This window comes from Puma concolor, chromosome F2, assembly GCF_028749965.1.
Source record: "Puma concolor isolate L17-30 chromosome F2, mPumCon1.1.hap2, whole genome shotgun sequence".
NCBI lineage: Eukaryota > Metazoa > Chordata > Mammalia > Carnivora > Felidae > Puma > Puma concolor.
Genome location: NC_141684.1, coordinates 77,658,787 through 77,678,455, shown reverse-complemented (window position 1 = coordinate 77,678,455; position 19,669 = coordinate 77,658,787). Strand labels below are relative to the sequence as shown.

General features: G+C 42.9%; 1 protein-coding gene and 1 long non-coding RNA gene across 4 annotated transcripts in view; one reads left to right on the top strand and one right to left on the bottom strand.

Annotated features, from left to right (window-relative positions):
- The window catches only part of RGS20 (regulator of G protein signaling 20), an 86,074-nt gene that overhangs the window by 62,429 nt on the left and 3,976 nt on the right, over positions 1 to 19,669 (top strand). For all 3 annotated transcript variants that reach the window (XM_086695001.1, XM_025922857.2, XM_086695002.1), the window contains 2 exons: positions 4,331 to 4,479; positions 14,654 to 14,740. In XM_086695001.1, the coding sequence (XP_086551127.1) occupies positions 4,331 to 4,479; positions 14,654 to 14,740 (236 nt within the window). The remainder of the gene's footprint in view (positions 1 to 4,330; positions 4,480 to 14,653; positions 14,741 to 19,669) is intronic.
- On the bottom strand, positions 16,090 to 17,085 carry LOC147572131 (uncharacterized). Its single transcript, XR_015246522.1, has 2 exons — positions 16,675 to 17,085; positions 16,090 to 16,450 (listed from the first exon to the last, which is right to left on the bottom strand). It is a non-coding gene; the product is annotated as an uncharacterized LOC147572131 (long non-coding RNA).

Here is a 19,669-nt window from a genome sequence, read left to right as displayed (position 1 = left end):
ATTAATTTAATTTACTTCATCAACTATTCAGAGGAGGGAATTCATATTCTTAATAGATTCATATTCTCAATAGATTTGTAACTGTGATAGAATTCAACATTTTAAATTTGAAGAATAAATTATTAAAGAAAATTTTCAAGCCTACTGAAATGTAGAGAGGAAGGTACAACACAGTCCACGTGTTAATGACACAGCTTCAACAATTATCAACATGTTGCCGATCCTTAATATTCAGATTTTATTAGCATTGTTTGCTTTTTCTCACACTCTCCTGTTCCACCAACGCTCAGCAGGGCATAAATCGTCAAGGCTAACCGCTCCCTCCACCCAACACTCCAGTGTCTAGTGATCGAGTGAAAACCATTCATCTAGGATTTCATCATTCATCATCAACTATTCATCTAAAAATTTTGGAGCTAAGAGGGGATGGGTCATTTGTAGATTTTATAGGAATAGCATATATTTCTTGTTTATCCAAAGCTTTAAGTGATTCAAGATGTCAAAATTATTGAACCATCCATCATTCATCATCAGCTATTCATCTAGAAATTTTGGAGCTAAGAGGGCATAGGTCATTTGTAGGTTTTATAGGAATAGCATATGTTTCTTGTTTATCCAAAGCTTTAAGTGATTCAAGATGTCAAAATTACTGAACCACATGTAAGGTTTCCAAGAAACCATACAAGAGCTCCTAACGTTAGATGGAGGAAAAATTAAATAGATTATGAGACCAAGTTGAAGCTACAAAGATGAATTGAAATGTGGAACACTGAGAAAAGAAAGGAATTATAAGTTAGGAAAATGGTTAACAACCATGACTAGTCCAATAGAAATACTAAACATAATCATCAAGTATTATTCAATGTGGAAGAACAAACTAGAAACATGTTCCAACTGAACCCCATGCTGTAAATTTTACTATCATCTCAGCAACATACACTTCTCATCTTGTCTGATGAAAGACTTCCATGTTCAAAAGAAGACAATGTCTTGGGGCACCTGGGTGGCTCCATCGGGTAACGTCCGACTTCGGCTCAGGTCATGATCTCACAGCTCGTGAGTTCAAGCCCCATGTCAGGCTCTGTGCTAACAGCTCAGCACCTCGAGTCTGCCTCTGATCTGTGTCTCCCTCTCTCTGCCCCACCCCCGCTCACACTCAGTCTCTCTCTCTCAAAAACAAAATAATAAACATTAAAAAATTTTTTAAAAGAAGACAATGTCATATATATATATATATATATGACAAAAGTCCAGCAGTAGGTACATGGATAAGCAAATTGTGTACCTCTAGACAATGGAATACTGCTCAGAAATTTTTACAAAAGGAATGAATGATTGATACACATAACCCATCGCAGAATAGTTATGCTGATTGAAAGAAGCCGGACAAGGGGCGCCTGGGTGGCGCAGTCGGTTAAGCGTCCGACTTCAGCCAGGTCACGATCTCGCGGTCCGTGAGTTCGAGCCCCGCGTCAGGCTCTGGGCTGATGGCTCAGAGCCTGGAGCCTGTTTCTGATTCTGTGTCTCCCTCTCTCTCTGCCCCTCCCCCGTTCATGCTCTGTCTCTCTCTGTCCCAAAAATAAATAAACGTTGAAAAAAAAAAAAAAAAAAAGAAGCCGGACAAAAAATATTCCGTTTGTATAAAATTGTTTGAAAATGCAAATTGGCATATGGTGGGAGAAAGGTGAGTGATGGTCAGGAGCAGGAGAGAGGGGCCAGAGGGAGGGACGCACACAGGGTGTGAGGAAGGTTGCAGTTGATAATGTGGTCTGGATTGTGGCGGCGGTTTCACAGGCATGTACATGCCAAAACTTACAATTCTATCCCTTAAACATGTGCAGACTGTATGTCTGTTACACCTCAATAAAGCTGTTTTCAAAAACGTGTAACAGACATCGATGACATTTGCCTTTGATTTCTAAAGACTGTATTTAGCCATGAGCAACCAGATGATGTTCTCTCACTGTTTGCTCACTAAATCGTTAAAAATCTTCCCGAGATTTAACAAATGAGGCATGTACAAACAAATGAAACATGTTAACTAATAAGATAGGCAGGCACAACTTATGTTGTACTATGTAAATGATAGAAGGAAGTTTGCTTCAATCCTTGAAGTTATCTTCTCCCGGAAACCCCCAGCACACATGACACGTGGGCAAAGGGCTGTCATTAAAGAAGACAAAGGTGGGGCGCCTGGATGGCTCTGTCGGTTCAGCGTCCGACTTTGGCTCAGGTCATGATCTCACGGTTCCTGGGTTCGAGCCCCGCATCAGGCTCTTGCTGACAGCTCAGAGCCTGGAGCCTGCTTCGGACTCTGTGTCTCCCGCTCTCTCTGTGTCTCCCCGGCTCATGCTCTGTCTCTCGCTCTCTCTCTCTCTCTCAAAACTAAATAATAAAACATTTTTAAAAATTAAAGAAGACAAAGTTACCTAATAATACTGCTACTTTCAATATTTATGGAACCTTCCTGGCCAGTGAAATAAGACCAAGGAGAAGAAAGATGCTTGTACTTGGAAAGGTATAGAAAGTAAACAGGCAAGTGTGACTATTTATAGACAGTATAATCATTCAACTAGGAAACCCAAGAGAATCAGTAGAAAGAATTCATAAGAATACTAGAATTCATAAGAGAATTCAGCAGGAAGGCAGGTATAGAACACTTAGCCTTCCTATGCACCAAAATAACTATTTAGAAGCTTACTGTTTACAACAGCAGCAAAAACTAATCTATAACATACTCAAAATAAACCTGTCAAAAATATGCACGACTTATTGGAGGAAAGCCTTTAAAATATACAGAAGACGGGCTCTAAATGAACAAATATATCCGGTACTGATTGGGGAGACCCAGTGTTGGCAAAGATGTTGGAAACATAGTCCCTTGAAACCTACTGACATTACCACGTCATAATCCTTTCTTCTTCTGGGAAGCTATTGGGAATTTTTTTTTTTTAACGAGGCAAGTTGCATCAGTATCTCTTAGAAAATAACAATTACCAAGGCGCCTGGGTGGCTCAGTCGGTGGACCGACCAACTCTTGATCTCAGCTCAGGTCTCGATTTCAGGGTTGTGAGTTCAAGCCCCCCCAAGTTGGGCTCTGCACTGGGCATGAAGCCTACTTTACAGCAGATGTCATTTCCCATAAATCTATCTATAAGTTCAGTGTGGTCCTGATTAAAACCCCAACATGCTATTTCTGGACTTTGAAAAGCTGATTCCAAAATTCAACTGGATGAAAAAAGACCTGAATAGCCAGAAACAATTTTTTGTAATTCATGAAGAGAACTTCACCTCCCCAGTGTAAAAACATACACTGAAACTATAATAATTAAGACAAAGTTCAATAGAATATAAGAATAGGTCACAGTAGGAAGAGATTAAATCTAGTGTTGGAGTAGAGTAACACATGCAGAATTTAATCCCAAAGGCCTCTTTAAGGTTCTTTAATGTAGCTTTGGTATTTTTTCGCTTCTTACTTCACCAACAAATGAATGATAGTATCACACGCAAAAGCGCACCCAGCAATTTCTCATTCTTCCCCCGCTTTTTTGCGTGTCTCCTTCAACCACTCTTGTGGTCCTCGGGAAGAGGAGAGGTTGAGGGGCATAGACGTCGCCTACAGTGGCCTGATCTCCACTGAGGTGGGCCAAGGAGACCGTCCCCGCAGATGCCAGGATAGGTCAGAGCAGGCCACAGGCCACAGCCCTCCCTCGCTTCCTGGGAATAGTTGCCCAACACTCACTAGCAGGCAGAGGCCGAGGGCTTTGCGCATACCCAAGGCGGGTAGCTTCTTCAAGGTTTCGCAGCGAGTTAAGACTTGACTGTCTTGTCAGTGGGGTGTCGGGACTTGTGGCCTCCCTCTTGGGACAATTCCTCCTCCTGCCTGGGTAGCATGCCTGACATCTCGGCCTGGCTTCCTCCCACGTCCGTGTTCTGGCCTCGTGGGCATCCGGAGCTCAGCTGTCGGCTGTGGCTGCGCCCCTGTGGTTCAGCCCGGAGGGACCGCCCAGGCTGAGAAACGCCCTCCTCGTGTAGACCCCGCCGCCACGTGGTCACGTAGGTGCTGTGAGTGTTCGTCTGACGCCCCCCACTGACCCGGGGGCGTTAGGGCGGGGACCCTCCACTCATCAGTCTCTTCACAGAGCTTGGCAGGTGCTAGACATGCGTGAATGCTGGCGATACTCACGGATTAAAAGCAGCAGGTTTGGCCAGAATTGGTGGAGATGACGTGGGGAGAGACACGGTGCATCTTCTCGGCGGTCCACACAGCGGACTCCCTGGCCTTGGGTGGCGGTAACCGCCCCCTCCCCTTCTCCTTGCGCTGTTGCAGCCCGTGGGATCCGAGCGGACGGAGGTGCGGAAACGGCAGATGCCCGCGGCCCAGGAGACCACCGGCCCCGCGCCGGGCCAGCACGGAGCGGGGAGCCGCGGCTCCAACGCCTGCTGCTTCTGCTGGTGCTGCTGCTGTAGCTGTTCCTGGTAAGCCCTGGGCCGCTGTCGTCACTACGCCGACCGGGAGGGGGCGCCCCTGAGTAGTGCCAGCTTGCGATTCCTTGTAGACAGCACTGCGTGCCTGCCGCTGATACGGGATCTCTGAAGGACGACACGCACACACGCCCAGACGCACACACAGAGACACAGACACACACAGAGACACAGACACACACACACACAGGGACACAGAGACAGACACACATATACACACAGGGACACAGACACACACAGAGACACAGACACAGACACACACAGGGACACAGAGACAGACACACATATACACACAGGGACACAGACACACACACAGAGACACAGACACACACATATACACACAGGGACACAGACACACACAGAGACACAGACACACACATATATACACATACACACATACACATACACACACAAAGACACAGACACACACATATACACACAGACACGCACATATATGCCCACAGGGACACATACATACACGGACACACACACATATGCACACATATACAGATACATACATACACACAGGGACACATACACATACTCACATATACACACATACACATACACACAGAGATACATAGACACATTCACACATGCACATACATGTACACATATGCACACACAGACACGTACACACCCCTATACACATATAGACACATACAGAGACACATATATACACACAGATACATACATATATACACATACACACATACACATAGACACATGTGCACACACATACACACAGAGACACATATATACATATACATACACACAGAGACACAGACGCACACACAGACACACAGGGACACATACACACGCACACAGAGACACAGAGACACACACAGACACACACAGACACATACACACACACAGACGCACGTACGTACACACAGAGACACAGACACACAGGGACACAGACACACACACACAGAGACACATACACACACGTATACACAGAGACACGCACATGTATACACATACACACACATATACACACAGGGACACATACATACACACAGGGACACACATGCATATACATACATACATACATACACACACAGAGATACATATATACACATACACACACACATATACACACATACACACAGAGAGACACATACACACACACATGCACTCATATACACACATACACAGACACATACACACACATATATACACATACACAGAGACATGCACACACACAGAGACACATATATACATATGCACACACATACACATATATATACACACAGAGACACATACACACACATACACACACTCGTAGAGACACACACACACATATGCATACACATACACACAGAGATACACATACAGACACATATATACATACACATATGCACATACATACATACACAGACATATACACACATATATACACAGAGACACACAGACACACATATATACACGTACACAGAGACACATGCACACTCACACATACACAGAGACATAAACACATGCACATATGCACATACATGCATACATGTATGCACATACATGCATACACACAGACACATACACATATATACACAGAGACACATATACAAATACACATGCACATACATATACACATACATGTATACACATACACACAGACACATATACGCAGAGACATGCATACATGTACACACATACATGCACATGCATACATGCGTGCACAGAGACATGTACACATACATGCATATAAACATACACGCACATACACAGACACATCCACACACAGAGCCACACACACATACACACACATATGCACATATACACATACATACACACATGCACACATATGCATACACACACACACACACACACACTAAGGGGCCATGTATCCTAGCTTTTAAGGGACTTTCTATTCAAATCCCTGAAATCAGTTTAGTGTGTTAAACAACTAAAGAATAATCTAAGGCGGTTGGTGATAAAATATTACTTTGGGGGCAAAAACAGTAACTAGATGGTTAGAAAGGAATGAACTCAGGCACTCTACTTGGTAATAAAGGCTTGGTAGAAGTGTTCGAAGTCACGGTGGGTCTAAAAGGTTAAGTAGAGAGAGCATGGATTTTTATCTTCTGCTTCTCTTTTATCAACTTCAATTTTCAATAAAGAGAAATGTCAAAATCTATGCTTAACAGAGAGAAAAACGTAAAAACACAAGATAACTTACTGGTACAGGAAGATACACAGCGTTTGCTTAAAAAGAGAGAGACACAACTTGAATATAAAATATCCTTGACCATTTGAGTCCCTGTTAAAGTTCTGGAGAAGTGTATACAATTTACACCTAGAAATCGTAGGAACTTTAGGTGGCATTTCTGAAATCGTGACTATGAAAAGTGCTTATTGCCCACCAAATGTGTGCCTGACTTTAGGCAATTAAAATTATTGGAAATTAAGTTATTGTAAATTTATGTTGAGCCAAGACCTCACTCCCCAGTGGAGAAGACGACCAGGTGACAGTGTAGCTGATCGAGAACAGTGACAGGACCGTTATAATTGGGGTAAAGCCAGTGGAGGCTGAAATTAAATGTCCAGGAGAGTTTGATCTCTTGCTTGATTTGGGCCGGCGTTAACTTCCAGGAAGTTCCAATCTGGTAGATGGGAGCCGGCAACACGACACTCCAAGGACTGATGGAACCACGGTGGTGGGTGGTTGGTCTATACAGCAGGTGGGAATATGGGGGAGATGGGGCTGGCAGGAGCCAAGCGGTCTGGCTTGGTCAAGGCAAGGCTTCAGCCCCAAGGGGCGTCTAAAGGACTCGGCTGGAAACCGGAGGGGAAGCACGGGTGGCACACCCTCCACACGTGGGTATCCAGGGAGGATACCCACCAATGGTGAAGGGACTACGTTTAGGCCCCACCTTCCAGCCTTCACTCTGCTAATCAGTTTCAGTGAGCTAATTAAAGCTGATTGTGCGAGAGACGTGCAGGGATATCCTGGTGTGGGTGAGACCCCCATTTACCCCGTCACCCCTCCCTTCTCTGCTGCTTTAGAGGGACACGGAAGGCTGAGACCATGGCCTGAACAGTGTATGGGACTGATGGAGTAGACACAGCGGGTGGCCACAGGTCCCAGAGTAGGCTTCTACTGGCACTGGCCACGGCAAATAAATCATAAAGCCGTACATAGGCATCATCGCCCTAGCCAACACTTCCGTAGCACATATTGTGTGTGTATTTAACAGACAACAGAGCAATGAGAAACAGTGTTGAATTGTTCAGTTGTGCACCTGAAACTGATACAACACTGTATGTTAATTATAACTTTGACTAAAATAATATAAGACAGCAGTGTCTTCAAAGAATGGAAGAAAATGAAAAAGTCAGTCAAACTATGATTCAAGAGTGTGGATAACATAAGACATTTTCAGACATACAAAGGCCTAGAGAGCTAACTACCTTCAGACCTTCCCTAAAAGAAATAAGGAAGAATATACTTCAGGAAGAAAAAGTGAACCCAGAGGGTAGTCATGGGAAACAAATAACAATCATGGACACAAGACTGATCAAATATAGCTATAAAATGTCATATTTAATTGTGTGTTTAAAAGTGCCAATACAGGGGCACCTGGGTGGCTCAGTCGGCTAAGTGTCTGACTCTTGATTTCAGTTCAAGTCATGATCTTGTAGTTCGTGAGTTCGAGCCCCACGCTGGGTTCTGCACCGACGGTGCAGAGCCTGCCTGGGATTCTCTCTCTCTCTTTTCTCCGTCCCTGCCCTGCTCGCACTCTCTCTCCCCCAAAATAAATGAACAAACACTAAAAAGGATAAATCCAGAGTCATAAGCAAATAATCCCATGTGCATGGTAGACACACCAAGTAACTTAGACCAAAGTTACATTTTCTTCCGAAATTAATGGTATTCTTCATTAGTCAGAAGTACAACATGTAGTTTCCACACCAATGGAAGACGACAAAAGAAATACAGAAAACGATAAACATAGGACAAAAGTGGTTTTGACAAAAGAGAGAATAAACTATTCAGCAAACCCCAAGATACTTGGTATTAGGGTGACCAGCTCAACCCAGTTGCCTGAGATGTCTCGGTTTTAGCAGTGAAAAGCCCTACGTCCCAGAAAACCCACGAGTCCAGGCAAACCAGGAAAGTTGGTCACCCTACCTGGTATCCAAATCCACAAAAATAGACTCATATTCCTATATTGCATCACGTACAAAATCAGTCTCTCCCTACCCCAAAAAACAAAAAAAAAAAAACAAAAAACCAAAAAACCAAGATCAACTCATCCAGATGGTTACAGGCCTAAAGGTGAGAGGCCGAGAGTAAAATATAGGATAATATCTTTGTGATCTTGGCGCTGGGAAGAATTACTTTTTTCAAAGATCCATTAAGTTGGCCACATTAAAAGGTTAAAATGTGCCTAACAAGAGAAATAAAAATCTATTTCCCACAAAGACTTGTACACGAATATTTATAGCAGTGTGATTAATACTAGCCCCAAACCGGAAGCAATCTAAATGTCCGTCAACTAACGAATGGATAAACAAAGCGTGGTGTATATCCATACGGTGGAATGGGATTTGACCGTCAAAGGAATAAAGTATTAAAACTGCTAAAACATGGATAAACCTTGAAAAGATGATGCTAGGTGAAAGGAGCCAGAAACAAAAGACCACTTACTGTATGATTCCATTTATGTGAAATGTCCAGAATAGAGACAGAAAGTAGATTAGCAGTTGCCTAGGACTGGGGGGGTTGGGAGTTAGTGCTGATGTATACAGAGCTTCATTTAACAGTGATGATGAACTGTTCTAAAACCATGGTGATGGCTGCACAATTGTATTAATAAACTAAAACCACTGACTGGTACCATTGAAATTGGGGGTTGTATGGTGTATGAATTGTATTTGGATAAAACAGTTTTTAAAATGTGTTTAACAAAATATATCAGAAATAAAATGAGCAGATAGAACATCCTGGGAGAAGATAATTACAGTGGATTTAACAAAGAAAGAAATTAAACCTAGAGCATATAGAGAAAGAACTTCAGGAGACAAATAAGAACATAATGACCAAAAGGAAAATAAGCAAATGAAATAAAACAGGAAACATAATCCACTTGTGCTCCTACAAACAAGGATCAGATATATGAAAGTTAAACACATAGCCTTCTAATTTTTTTTTTATGTTTATTTACTTTTGAGAGAGAGCAAGCAGGGGAGGGGCAGAGAGAAAGGGAGAGACAGAGAATCTGAAGCAGGCTCCAGGCTCTGAGCTGTCAACACAGAGCCCGACGCGGGGCTCGAACCCACAAACCATGAGCTCATGACCTGAGCCAAAGTCGGACAGTCAACCGACTGAGCCATCCAGGCGCCCCTAAATACATAGCCTTCTAAATGTAACACTCTACCCTAAAAAAAAAACTCTTGCACACATGCAAAAGGAGACACGTATGAGACAATTCATGGAAGCATGAATCTGTTTGACAAAAACTGAAAATGTCTGTGAGGTTCATGAACAGGAAAATGGGTAAATATTTTGCAGTGCATTTAAATTCATGTGCTGGAGGAAAAATTAAAAATAGGAAACAGATTGTAAAGCAGTGCATATCGTATAATAATACCTTTGCAAAATTTGAAATATGTTTTTGTATTTATATATATTTATATTTATATACATAGAGTAGCATAGCTATGAATGGAATGAGAACAGATTCAGGATGGTATTCTCTCTGGAGTAGACGGGTGAAATGAGACGGAAGAAAGTACACAGCAAACTTCAACTGTCTCAATATTTAATCTCCTTGATTTTTTTTCCCCCCAACATGCCCTTGCGATTTATCCCTGTTGCTAATACATAGTAGAGTCGATTTTTAAGAAGAGTAAATGTCAGTATGTTTTGTAAGCCCTTGTTATTCTTTCAGAATTCTGCTTCATGGCCTTACGGCATTTCGTTTTATGAAAGGAGCCATTCAGATGCTTGATCCCTAAAACATAAACTTTTTCTTTCCCCTTCTAGAAGACTGAAGAATTTCTTCCTCTTCAGAACTAAAAAATTTACCAAAATGTATCTAACCATGGGACTTGTTTCACTGAATAGTTCTTCCACGTGGCGAGGAACTGTTTTAACCGCCCGCAACGTTTTCTTGGCTTGTTCTACTGTGACAATTAACAAGAAACTCAGGTTTAAAAACTGACGCAAAATATACCTCTCACTTTTTTAGGAACACATTATCTCATTAAGAAATATTCCTACTTCTTGGGGCGCCTGGGTGGCTCGGTCGGTTGAGCGTCCGACGTCGGCTCAGGTCACGATCTCACGGTCCGTGAGTTCGAGCCCCGCGTCGGGCTCTGGGCTGATGGCTCGGAGCCTGGAGCCTGTTTCCGATTCTGTGTCTCCCTCTCTCTCTGCCCCTCCCCCGCTCGTGCTCTGTCTCTCTCTGTCTCAAAAATAAATAAACATTAAAAAAAAAAAAATATATATATATATATATATATATATATATATATATATTCCTACTTCTAAAAACAATGAGACGTGGAAAAAATGTCAAAGCTTAAATGAAGACTGTGTCATTCAATTCACAATATAACTTCCGGGCCTCTTAGAAACCTTGTGTCAAATTCATCCTTTCTGTTCCTCCTGGATTTTTCGTACCCATTGTGTAGTGATGTTTTCTGCGTAACAAAAGAAGCGTAAGTCAAGCAGTACTAACGCTCTTGCAGCCAGCACACCCTCCAGATGCCTCCTAAGTTTGTTTTTGTTTTCAGAAACCGTTATTTACTGAAACTGGCATCGCGGAAGCAACAAGGCGGGAGCGTCCTGCGCGTCTGATGACTTTGCATTAAAGAAAAACAGAGCTGCGCGCACACACGCCATTACTGAAAATCCATAAAGCAGTTGTGCTGAAAATAGGCTGAACTGCTTTTATAAAATGGTAGAAAGACTGGAGAGGAAAGATATTTAATAAGGAGGATAGAAAAGATAGTACAGTGGCAATAGTCAGATAAAGCAAACTGAAATAACGGTAATAATCCATTTTGAAAAAACGTTTTAAAGATTTTATTTTGAAGTAATCCCTACCCCCAACGTGGGGCTTGAACTCAACAGCCCTGAGATCAAGAGTCACATGCCCCTGAGCCGGCCAAGCGCCCCCGTTTTGAAATTAATAGGGAACTGAAAACATTCCTGCCCAAAAGCAAGAACCAGGCGAGGATGTCTGTTCTCCCCTGCTGTTTTAACGTTGGATTTTAAGTATCAGTTGATGCAGCTGGGCAAGAGAAAACAACCTGAGGCCTCAGAACCAGAAGAGAAGTGATAAGGCTCTCCATCTGCAGAAGATACGAGAGTACGCTCGGAAATACCAAGAGAATGACTGCTCAGCTGATGCAAACACAAAAGAATTCAAATCGTAGAAAGATACAGAATTAGTGTAAAAAAGAATAGCCTTCAGAATGTAAAGAACTCTTAACAATTCCAAAGTAAAAAAAAACAAACCAATTTATATTTTTAAGTTTATTTATTTTGAGAGAGAGAGAGAGACACAGTAGGGGAGAGGCAGAGAGGGAGGAGGGGGACAGAAGATCTGAAGCAGACTCTGCTGACAGCACAGAGCCTGGTGCGGGGCTCGAACTCACGAACCGTGAGATCATGACCTGAGCCGAAGTCAGACCTCAACCGACTGAGCCACCCAGGCGCCCCTAAAAAACAAACCAAGTTAAAGGCAGGCACAAGATCCGAGTACACAGGTCTCCAAAGAAGACGTACAAATAACTAATAGATACAGGAAAAAATACTCAATGTCATTAGCCGTTTAGCAAAAGGCAAAGCAAAACTGCAATGAGATACCGCTTCATACCCCCTGAACTGGCGAGAATAAAAAGGACAGACAGTTACAAGTGTTGGCAAGGATGTGGAGAAACGGGGTCCCTCCAACATTGCCGGTAGGAATGCAAAATGGTGCTGCTACTTTGGAAAAGAGTTTGGGACCTCTTCAAAATGTTAAAAACGGAGTTACCATATGAGAGCATTTCCATCCTTAAGTATCTACCCAAGAGAGAAAAACAAACATCCACAGAATGTGTGCAGTGGCATTATTTATAGTGGCCAAAAAGGGCAGATAACCTAGATACTCATCAAGTGATTGATGGATAGCAAACTTCATATGACCACACAGCGGAAGGTGGTTAAGCTGCAAAAGGCATGAAGTACTCATACCTGTAACAACATGAAGGAACCATGAAAACATGCCAGGTGAAAACAAGGCAGTCACCAAAGACAACATGCTGTATCATTCAAAAGAGGTGTATCTAGAGAGACAGGACATAGGGTAGCACACGTCCAGGGCCGGAGGACGTGGGATGTGGGGGCTAATGAGGAGGGGTTGCTACATGGGGCTTCCTTCTGGAGTGATGGTTGCACAACCTTCTGATTATGCCGCAAACAACTGAGCCGTGCACTTTATTTTTTTTTTTTTTAATTTTTTTTTTCAACGTTTATTTATTTTTGGGACAGAGAGAGACAGAGCATGAACGGGCGAGGGGCAGAGAGAGAGGGAGACACAGAATCGGAAACAGGCTCCAGGCTCTGAGCCATCAGCCCAGAGCCCGACGCGGGGCTCGAACTCACGGACCGCGAGATCGTGACCTGGCTGAAGTCGGACGCTTAACCGACTGCGCCACCCAGGCGCCCCTGAGCTGTGCACTTTAAACAAGTAACTTCATGATGTGTCAACGATGGTTCAATAAAGCTATTAAGAAAGTAAGAGCCTTGGCGTGCCTGGGTGGCTCAGTCAGTGAAGCGTCCGACCGTTGACTTCGGCTCAGGTCATGATCTCGCTGTTCATGGGTTTGAGCCACACGCTGGGCTCTCTACCAATAGCTAGGAGCCTGCTTGGAATTCTCTCTCCCTCTCTCTCTCTCTCTGCCTCTCTCCCACTTGTGCGCTCTCTCTTGCACACGCTCTCTCGCTCAAAATAAATAAACACTTAAAAAAAAGAAAGTTGATATGTACAAACAGTACATATCAGTTGATATGTACAAACAGGAACCAGTTAGGAGATTAGGTGGAATTGAACATTGCATTTGCAGTAACAACAAAAATAACTGGAATAAATTTACAAAAAAAAAAATGTATAGGATATAAGGAAATTTAAAATCTCGTGGAAGATAATAAACTTTGATTGTATGCTTTCCTGGTTTTCTCCAACACTTTTGTATTTGTGCCTATGAAGATCTAAAACCTCCATTTTGACTGGAGAACATACACTTTTTTTCAAGGTGCAAAAATGAAATGAAAACCCAAAACATCCTGATAACGTGACCTTTTTTATTACTTTCTAATGGACATGTTTTTATGAAAATAACTATTCTAAACATAAACTCTCCCTCAACTAGTGTAGACCACAATATGATCATTGATTTTGCTAATACTTTAGCATCATACTTTTGGTTTTCTTAAGGAAACCAATCTGGGTCAGTCTTTTTCAAGAAAAGAAAGAAATTCTACTTGGTAACCTGGAGTTCTTTAAAATATTCATGGGGGCGCCTGGGTGGCTCAGTTAAACATCCGACTTCAGCTCAGGTCATGATTTCACGGTTCGTGAGTTCGAGCCCCGTGTCAGGCTCTGTGCTGACAGCTCAGAGCCTGGAGCCTGCTTCGGATTCTGGCTCTCCCTCTCTCTCTGACCCTACCCCACTTGTGCTCTCTCTCTCTCTCCCTCCCTCCTTCAAAAACAAATAATAAACATTAAAAAAAAATTTAATAATATATGTTTTGAGGGGGCGCCTGGGTGGCTCAGTCAGTTAAGGATCCAACTTCAGCTCAGGTCATGATCTCACGGTTTGTGAGTTCGAGCCCCATGTAGGGATCTGTGCTGACAGCTCAGAGCCTGGAGCTTGCTTCACATTCTGTGTCTCCTTCTCTCTCTGCCCCTCCCCCGCTCGCACTCTGTCTCTCTCTCTCTCTCTCTCTGTCTCTCTCTCTGTCTCAAAAATAAATAGACATTAAAAAAAATTTTTTTTAAATATACTCTTTGATATGTCTGACTGGCTTAGTCAATAGAGCATACAACTCTTAATCTTGGGAGTTGTGGGTTCAAGCCCCACAGGTGTAGAGATTACTTAAAAATAAAACTTTTAACATATTCCTTGATACAGAATGATCTCAAGTGACATTTAAATGTCCTGTTTCATGCAGTCTTACTGTTAGAAACCAAGAAGAACAGAGACCCAGGAGGGCCTCCCATGAGCTCAGACGAGAAGACCTTCCAACCTGTGAAGAAAGGTAAAGTCTCATTATTGTTTAGCTTACCAAATTGACAGAATGCTAGCCTTGTCATTTTGATTTTTTTGCACTGTAACACACAGTTCCTCTAACTGCAACTTAATAACATCAAATCATAATGTGGCACCACATTTTCTCTCTGCAGAATTCATTATGTGACAGGGAGAAAAATTAGTTCCGTTATTAATCTCATCCCTGCTAATCACAAATATAAATCGATGCTTCTTGACTAAACATGACGTTATCCTATTTTCATAAAGCAGACTTTTAAAAAGACCATAGTGAGGGGCTTCTGGGTGGCTCAGTCAGTTAAGCATCTGATTTCGGCTCAGGTCCTGATCTCGCGGTTCGTGGGTTCCAGCCCCGCGTCGGGCTCTGTGCTGACAGCTCAGAGCCTGGAGCCTGCTTCGGACTCTGTGTCTCTCTCTCTCTCTCTGCCCCTCCCCCATTTGTGCTTTGTGTGTGTGTCTCTCTCTCAAAAAAATGAATGAACATTTAAAAAAAAAAATGTAAAAAGACCATAGTGAAACACACACGTTTGGTTTTCAGGAAAGTTCTAAAGGTCTGTTTTTTTCTTAACTATAAATTTATACTTCAGCTAATGTATTACTGTTTTTTTTTTTTTTAATTTTTTTTTTTTTTTCACCGTTTATTTATTTTTGGGACAGAGAGAGACAGAGCATGAACGGGGGAGGGGCAGAGAGAGAGGGAGACACAGAATCGGAAACAGGCTCCAGGCTCTGAGCCATCAGCCCAGAGCCCGACGCGGGGCTCGAACTCACGGACCGCGAGATCGTGACCTGGCTGAAGTCAGACGCTTAACCGACTGCGCCACCCAGGCGCCCCATGTATTACTGTTTTAATTTAAGTATTTTGGGGGGGGAAAGTCGGGAAGAAAACACGTAAATTACTTTCCATGGTGTCAGATTTTTAAATTCTCTTTTTTTTAAGTTTATTTATTTATTTTGAGAGAGAGAGAAAGCAGGAGAGGGGCAGAGAAAGAAGGAAAGAGAATCCCAAGCATGTTCTGCCCTGCCAGCGTGGAGCCTGACCTGGGGCTCAAACTCACGACCACGCGGTCATGACCCGAGCCAAAATCAAGAGCTGGATGCTTAAGTGACCAAGCCACCCAGGCACCCCAAATTACCTCTTCTTGTTCCCGTACTGACTTACTTTCACTTCCCTATTCTAATACTTTTTCTTGGTATTATGCCTGTATAATTACAGATACTAGACAAATACCCTAAAAGTTGTGTTCAAATAGGTCTTGTATTACATTGCTTATTTTTGAAGGGAAAACAAAACAAGTAGCCTAAAAGGTTACTTAAGTGTGTGGGTTTTTTTTTCCCCATTCTTTATCTTCTTTATCTTTACCCAGATTTCTCAAAGTCTGGGAAGCATATTAAAATATTCCACATTTTGGGGCACCTGGCATGCTCAGCTGGAGGCGTGTGAGGCTCTTGACCTCAGGGTCATGAGTTTGAACCCCACACTGGATGCTGAAATTAGTAAAAAAAAATAAATAAAAACTTTTTTTAAATCTGGCAAAATTTATGAGTTTGTTTAAAAATAGCCTTTATCTTGAGGGCGCCTGGCTGGCTCAGTTGGAAAAGCGTGTGACTCTTGATCTGGAGGTTGTGAGTTCAAGCCCCATGTTGGGTGTAGAGATTACTAAAACAAACAAACTTTAAAAAATGACTTTTGGGGCGCCTGGGTGGCGCAGTCAGTTGAGCGTCCGACTTCAGCCAGGTCACGATCTCGCGGTCCGTGAGTTCGAGCCCCGCGTCGGGCTCTGGGCTGATGGCTCGGAGCCTGGAGCCTGTTTCCAATTCTGTGTCTCCCTCTCTCTCTGCCCCTCCCCCGTTCATGCTCTGTCTCTCTCTGTCCCAAAAATAAATAAACGTTGAAAAAAAAAAAAATGACTTTTATCTTACGTATTCTAGTATGTTATATTCTGTACCAAAGCTTTAAGGCTCTTCTGTCTGGAACCAGAATGCCCCACATCTAGGCCTGGCTGTACCCATCCTGCCAGTGTGAACTCGGGCACTTAGCCACACTCTGCCTCAGTTTCCTTGTGTGTGGAATGGGGATAATACTAGTTTATTGTGGCTGTTGTCGTGAGCCTGGGAGCACGCAATATTTGCTGGCCATTACTTGCTCTCGATTAAATTCAATAACGTGAAATGACTCTTTCTAACTTAATGCCTTGTGTTTCCCATTCTACTTAGACATTATTATTTGCATTTGCCTCGTATGTCTTTGCCTGTCTATTTGTTCTTAATTTTTTAAATACTTAGTAAGCTTCCTGAAAATAGCATTACGCCGGATTTTGGCCCAGGGTCGGTCTGTCTCTAAATGGGGAATTAGAATCCAGTTACAGTGGGTCAGTTGTTTTGATGATGATTGGTAAGTTTAATCTTCCAGCATATTCTTTGAATCCTGGTAAGACCTCCTAATTATTTCCTTAATTTCTGCTTGTTTGGTTTGGGTTTTGGCTTTTGCTACATGAACTGTGCCTTCTTTGCTTTTAGGTTCTTCAGTACTACGGAAAGTATATGCTCCCTTATTTTAAATATTTTTATTATTTTTATTATATTTTTATTTTTGTAAGTAGGCTCCACCCCCAATGTGGGGCTCCAACTAAACGATCCTGAGATCGAGAGTTGCACGCTCTACAAACTGAGCCGGACTGGTGCCCCTGCTCTCTCCTATTTTAAAAATAATAAATAAGTAAATAGTAAATAAATAAATGTCTACTACCGATTGCCTTTAAGTTTTTCAGAGTCATTCTTTAATATATATTTCTTAAATTGAAGGAGTAAAAAGGTATCTTTTGAATCCTCCTATTTAAGGAACATAAGTTAACACACTGTAGTCAGCCACACCAGTTTGATTAACCTTTCTGAAAAGACTCCAAGATTTTTATGCAGATTACTCTAAATTATTATGCTTTAAATAATATTTTCAACATCTTTTAAAACATTTTCTTTCAAAACAAATTTTCCTAGGGGCGCCTGGGTGGCTCAGTTGGTTAAGCATCTGATTTGGGCTGAGCTCATGATCTCATGGTCCTTGGGTTCGAGCCCTGCATCGGGCTCTGTGCTGACAGGCTCAGAGCCTGGAGCCTGCTTCGGGTTCTGTGTCTCCCTCTCTCTCTGCCCACCACACCCCCCCCACCGCCGCTTGCACTCTGTCTCTCTCTCTCCCTCTCAAAAATAAACATTAAAAATTTTCAAAAAAACAAATTTTCCTAGTTATGACAGCTACCTTAGGTTTTCATACACAATACTTTTTTTCATGATGAAAAATCTACCCAATATGGAAACAAAACCCCAACACTACAAAAGTTTTGCAGTAAAAACCCAGTCTTCCTTTTTTTGTAGACCTTGCCCCGATCTCCGGATGTAACTGCCATCAGTGGTTTTTCTATATATCCTCAAAAGGAATTTTCGATGCATTTTTACACAGTTGTATTGAAATGGGATCCTTCTATACACAGTGAATCTAATTTAGAAACTAAACTCGAAAGAATGGTTTGAACATCTATGTTCTTTTTTGTTTGCTGACTACTTTCTATAACCCATTTCCTCCGGTCTTGAGCTTTTATGCATGCTTCACTGCTGGGTCATTATAATCCATCTTCAAGATACAATTTCAAGAAAGGGACATAGAATTTACACCACGAACCTCTGTATATGTGAGTGTGTGTTTTCTATGAATAACTAGGGCAAGTAGTTACATATCCGATTTTTGGGTACCCAGCCCGCACCCCTCAAAACTGAACACAGAACTTTCGGCAGCATGGCGGACTAGTAGATCATCGGAGCCCCCCCCCCCCCCCCGCCCGGTGCAGAACAACAGATTTTGCATGATTCTCAAGTTTTTGCATCGCTGGACTCATAGACAGTAAGGAAAACAACAAAGTGCCTGAAAAACAAAACCAAATGAAAAATAAGCAGAACCCTGAATGGTGACAGCTAAGCACCGGGCAGGAGGGTTTTCTCTGAGAACAAGTGCAGAGCCGGGTGGGGACAGGGCGTTGAAAGGGACATCGCAGCTTAAGCCCTGACCTATGAAAGGAGCCCTGGTGGTCCTGGGTCAGTGACACCTCCTAGATGTATTTCCAAAGAAGCAGGTACCCACCCTCTCTAGAGGAAAGAAAATCTCCCCAATTTTCACTCTCCATTTTCTAAAGGCGAAGACCAACCAGAAACTAAACTAAAACTAAAAAAGGACACAGCCCCCAAATGACAGGCAGTAGAAACAATACTTGGATTCAGAGCCTGAAGGACTTCAGGTATGAGAATTATCTGTAATACAATGTAAAATAATCGTCTCTGAAATGTTTAAACCGATTAAAGGTGGAATCACAAAAGTAAGTGAGCAGAATTCAGCTTGAATCAAAGATGTCCAGGAGGACCGTGGAGTACTGTAGTTTTGCAAGACGTCACCTCGGGGAAAGTGGGCACATGGTACATGGGATCCCTCTGTATTAATTTTTTTCTTTTTAATTTTTTTTTTCAACATTTATTTTTGGGACAGAGAGAGACAGAGCATGAACGGGGGAGGGGCAGAGAGAGAGGGAGACACAGAATCGGAAACAGGCTCCAGGCTCCGAGCCATCAGCCCGGAGCCTGACGCGGGGCTCGAACTCACGGACCGCGAGATCGTGACCTGGCTGAAGTTGGACGCTCAACCGACTGAGCCCCCCAGGCGCCCCCCCCCCTCCGCCGTCTCTTTCCAGTGTTAAAAACCACGAAGGAGACACAGTCCCGTTGCTGTTCTGGAAGGCAGTGTGCTGAGGTCTGCCTTAGTCCTGTCGCGGGGGACTGGAGAGTTCTGGTCAGCTGCTTCCAGGAGTTTTCTTCACTGTTAACAATTTTAAAGCTTTGCCGGGACTCCTCTAGGTGCAAACGCACGCGTTCACAG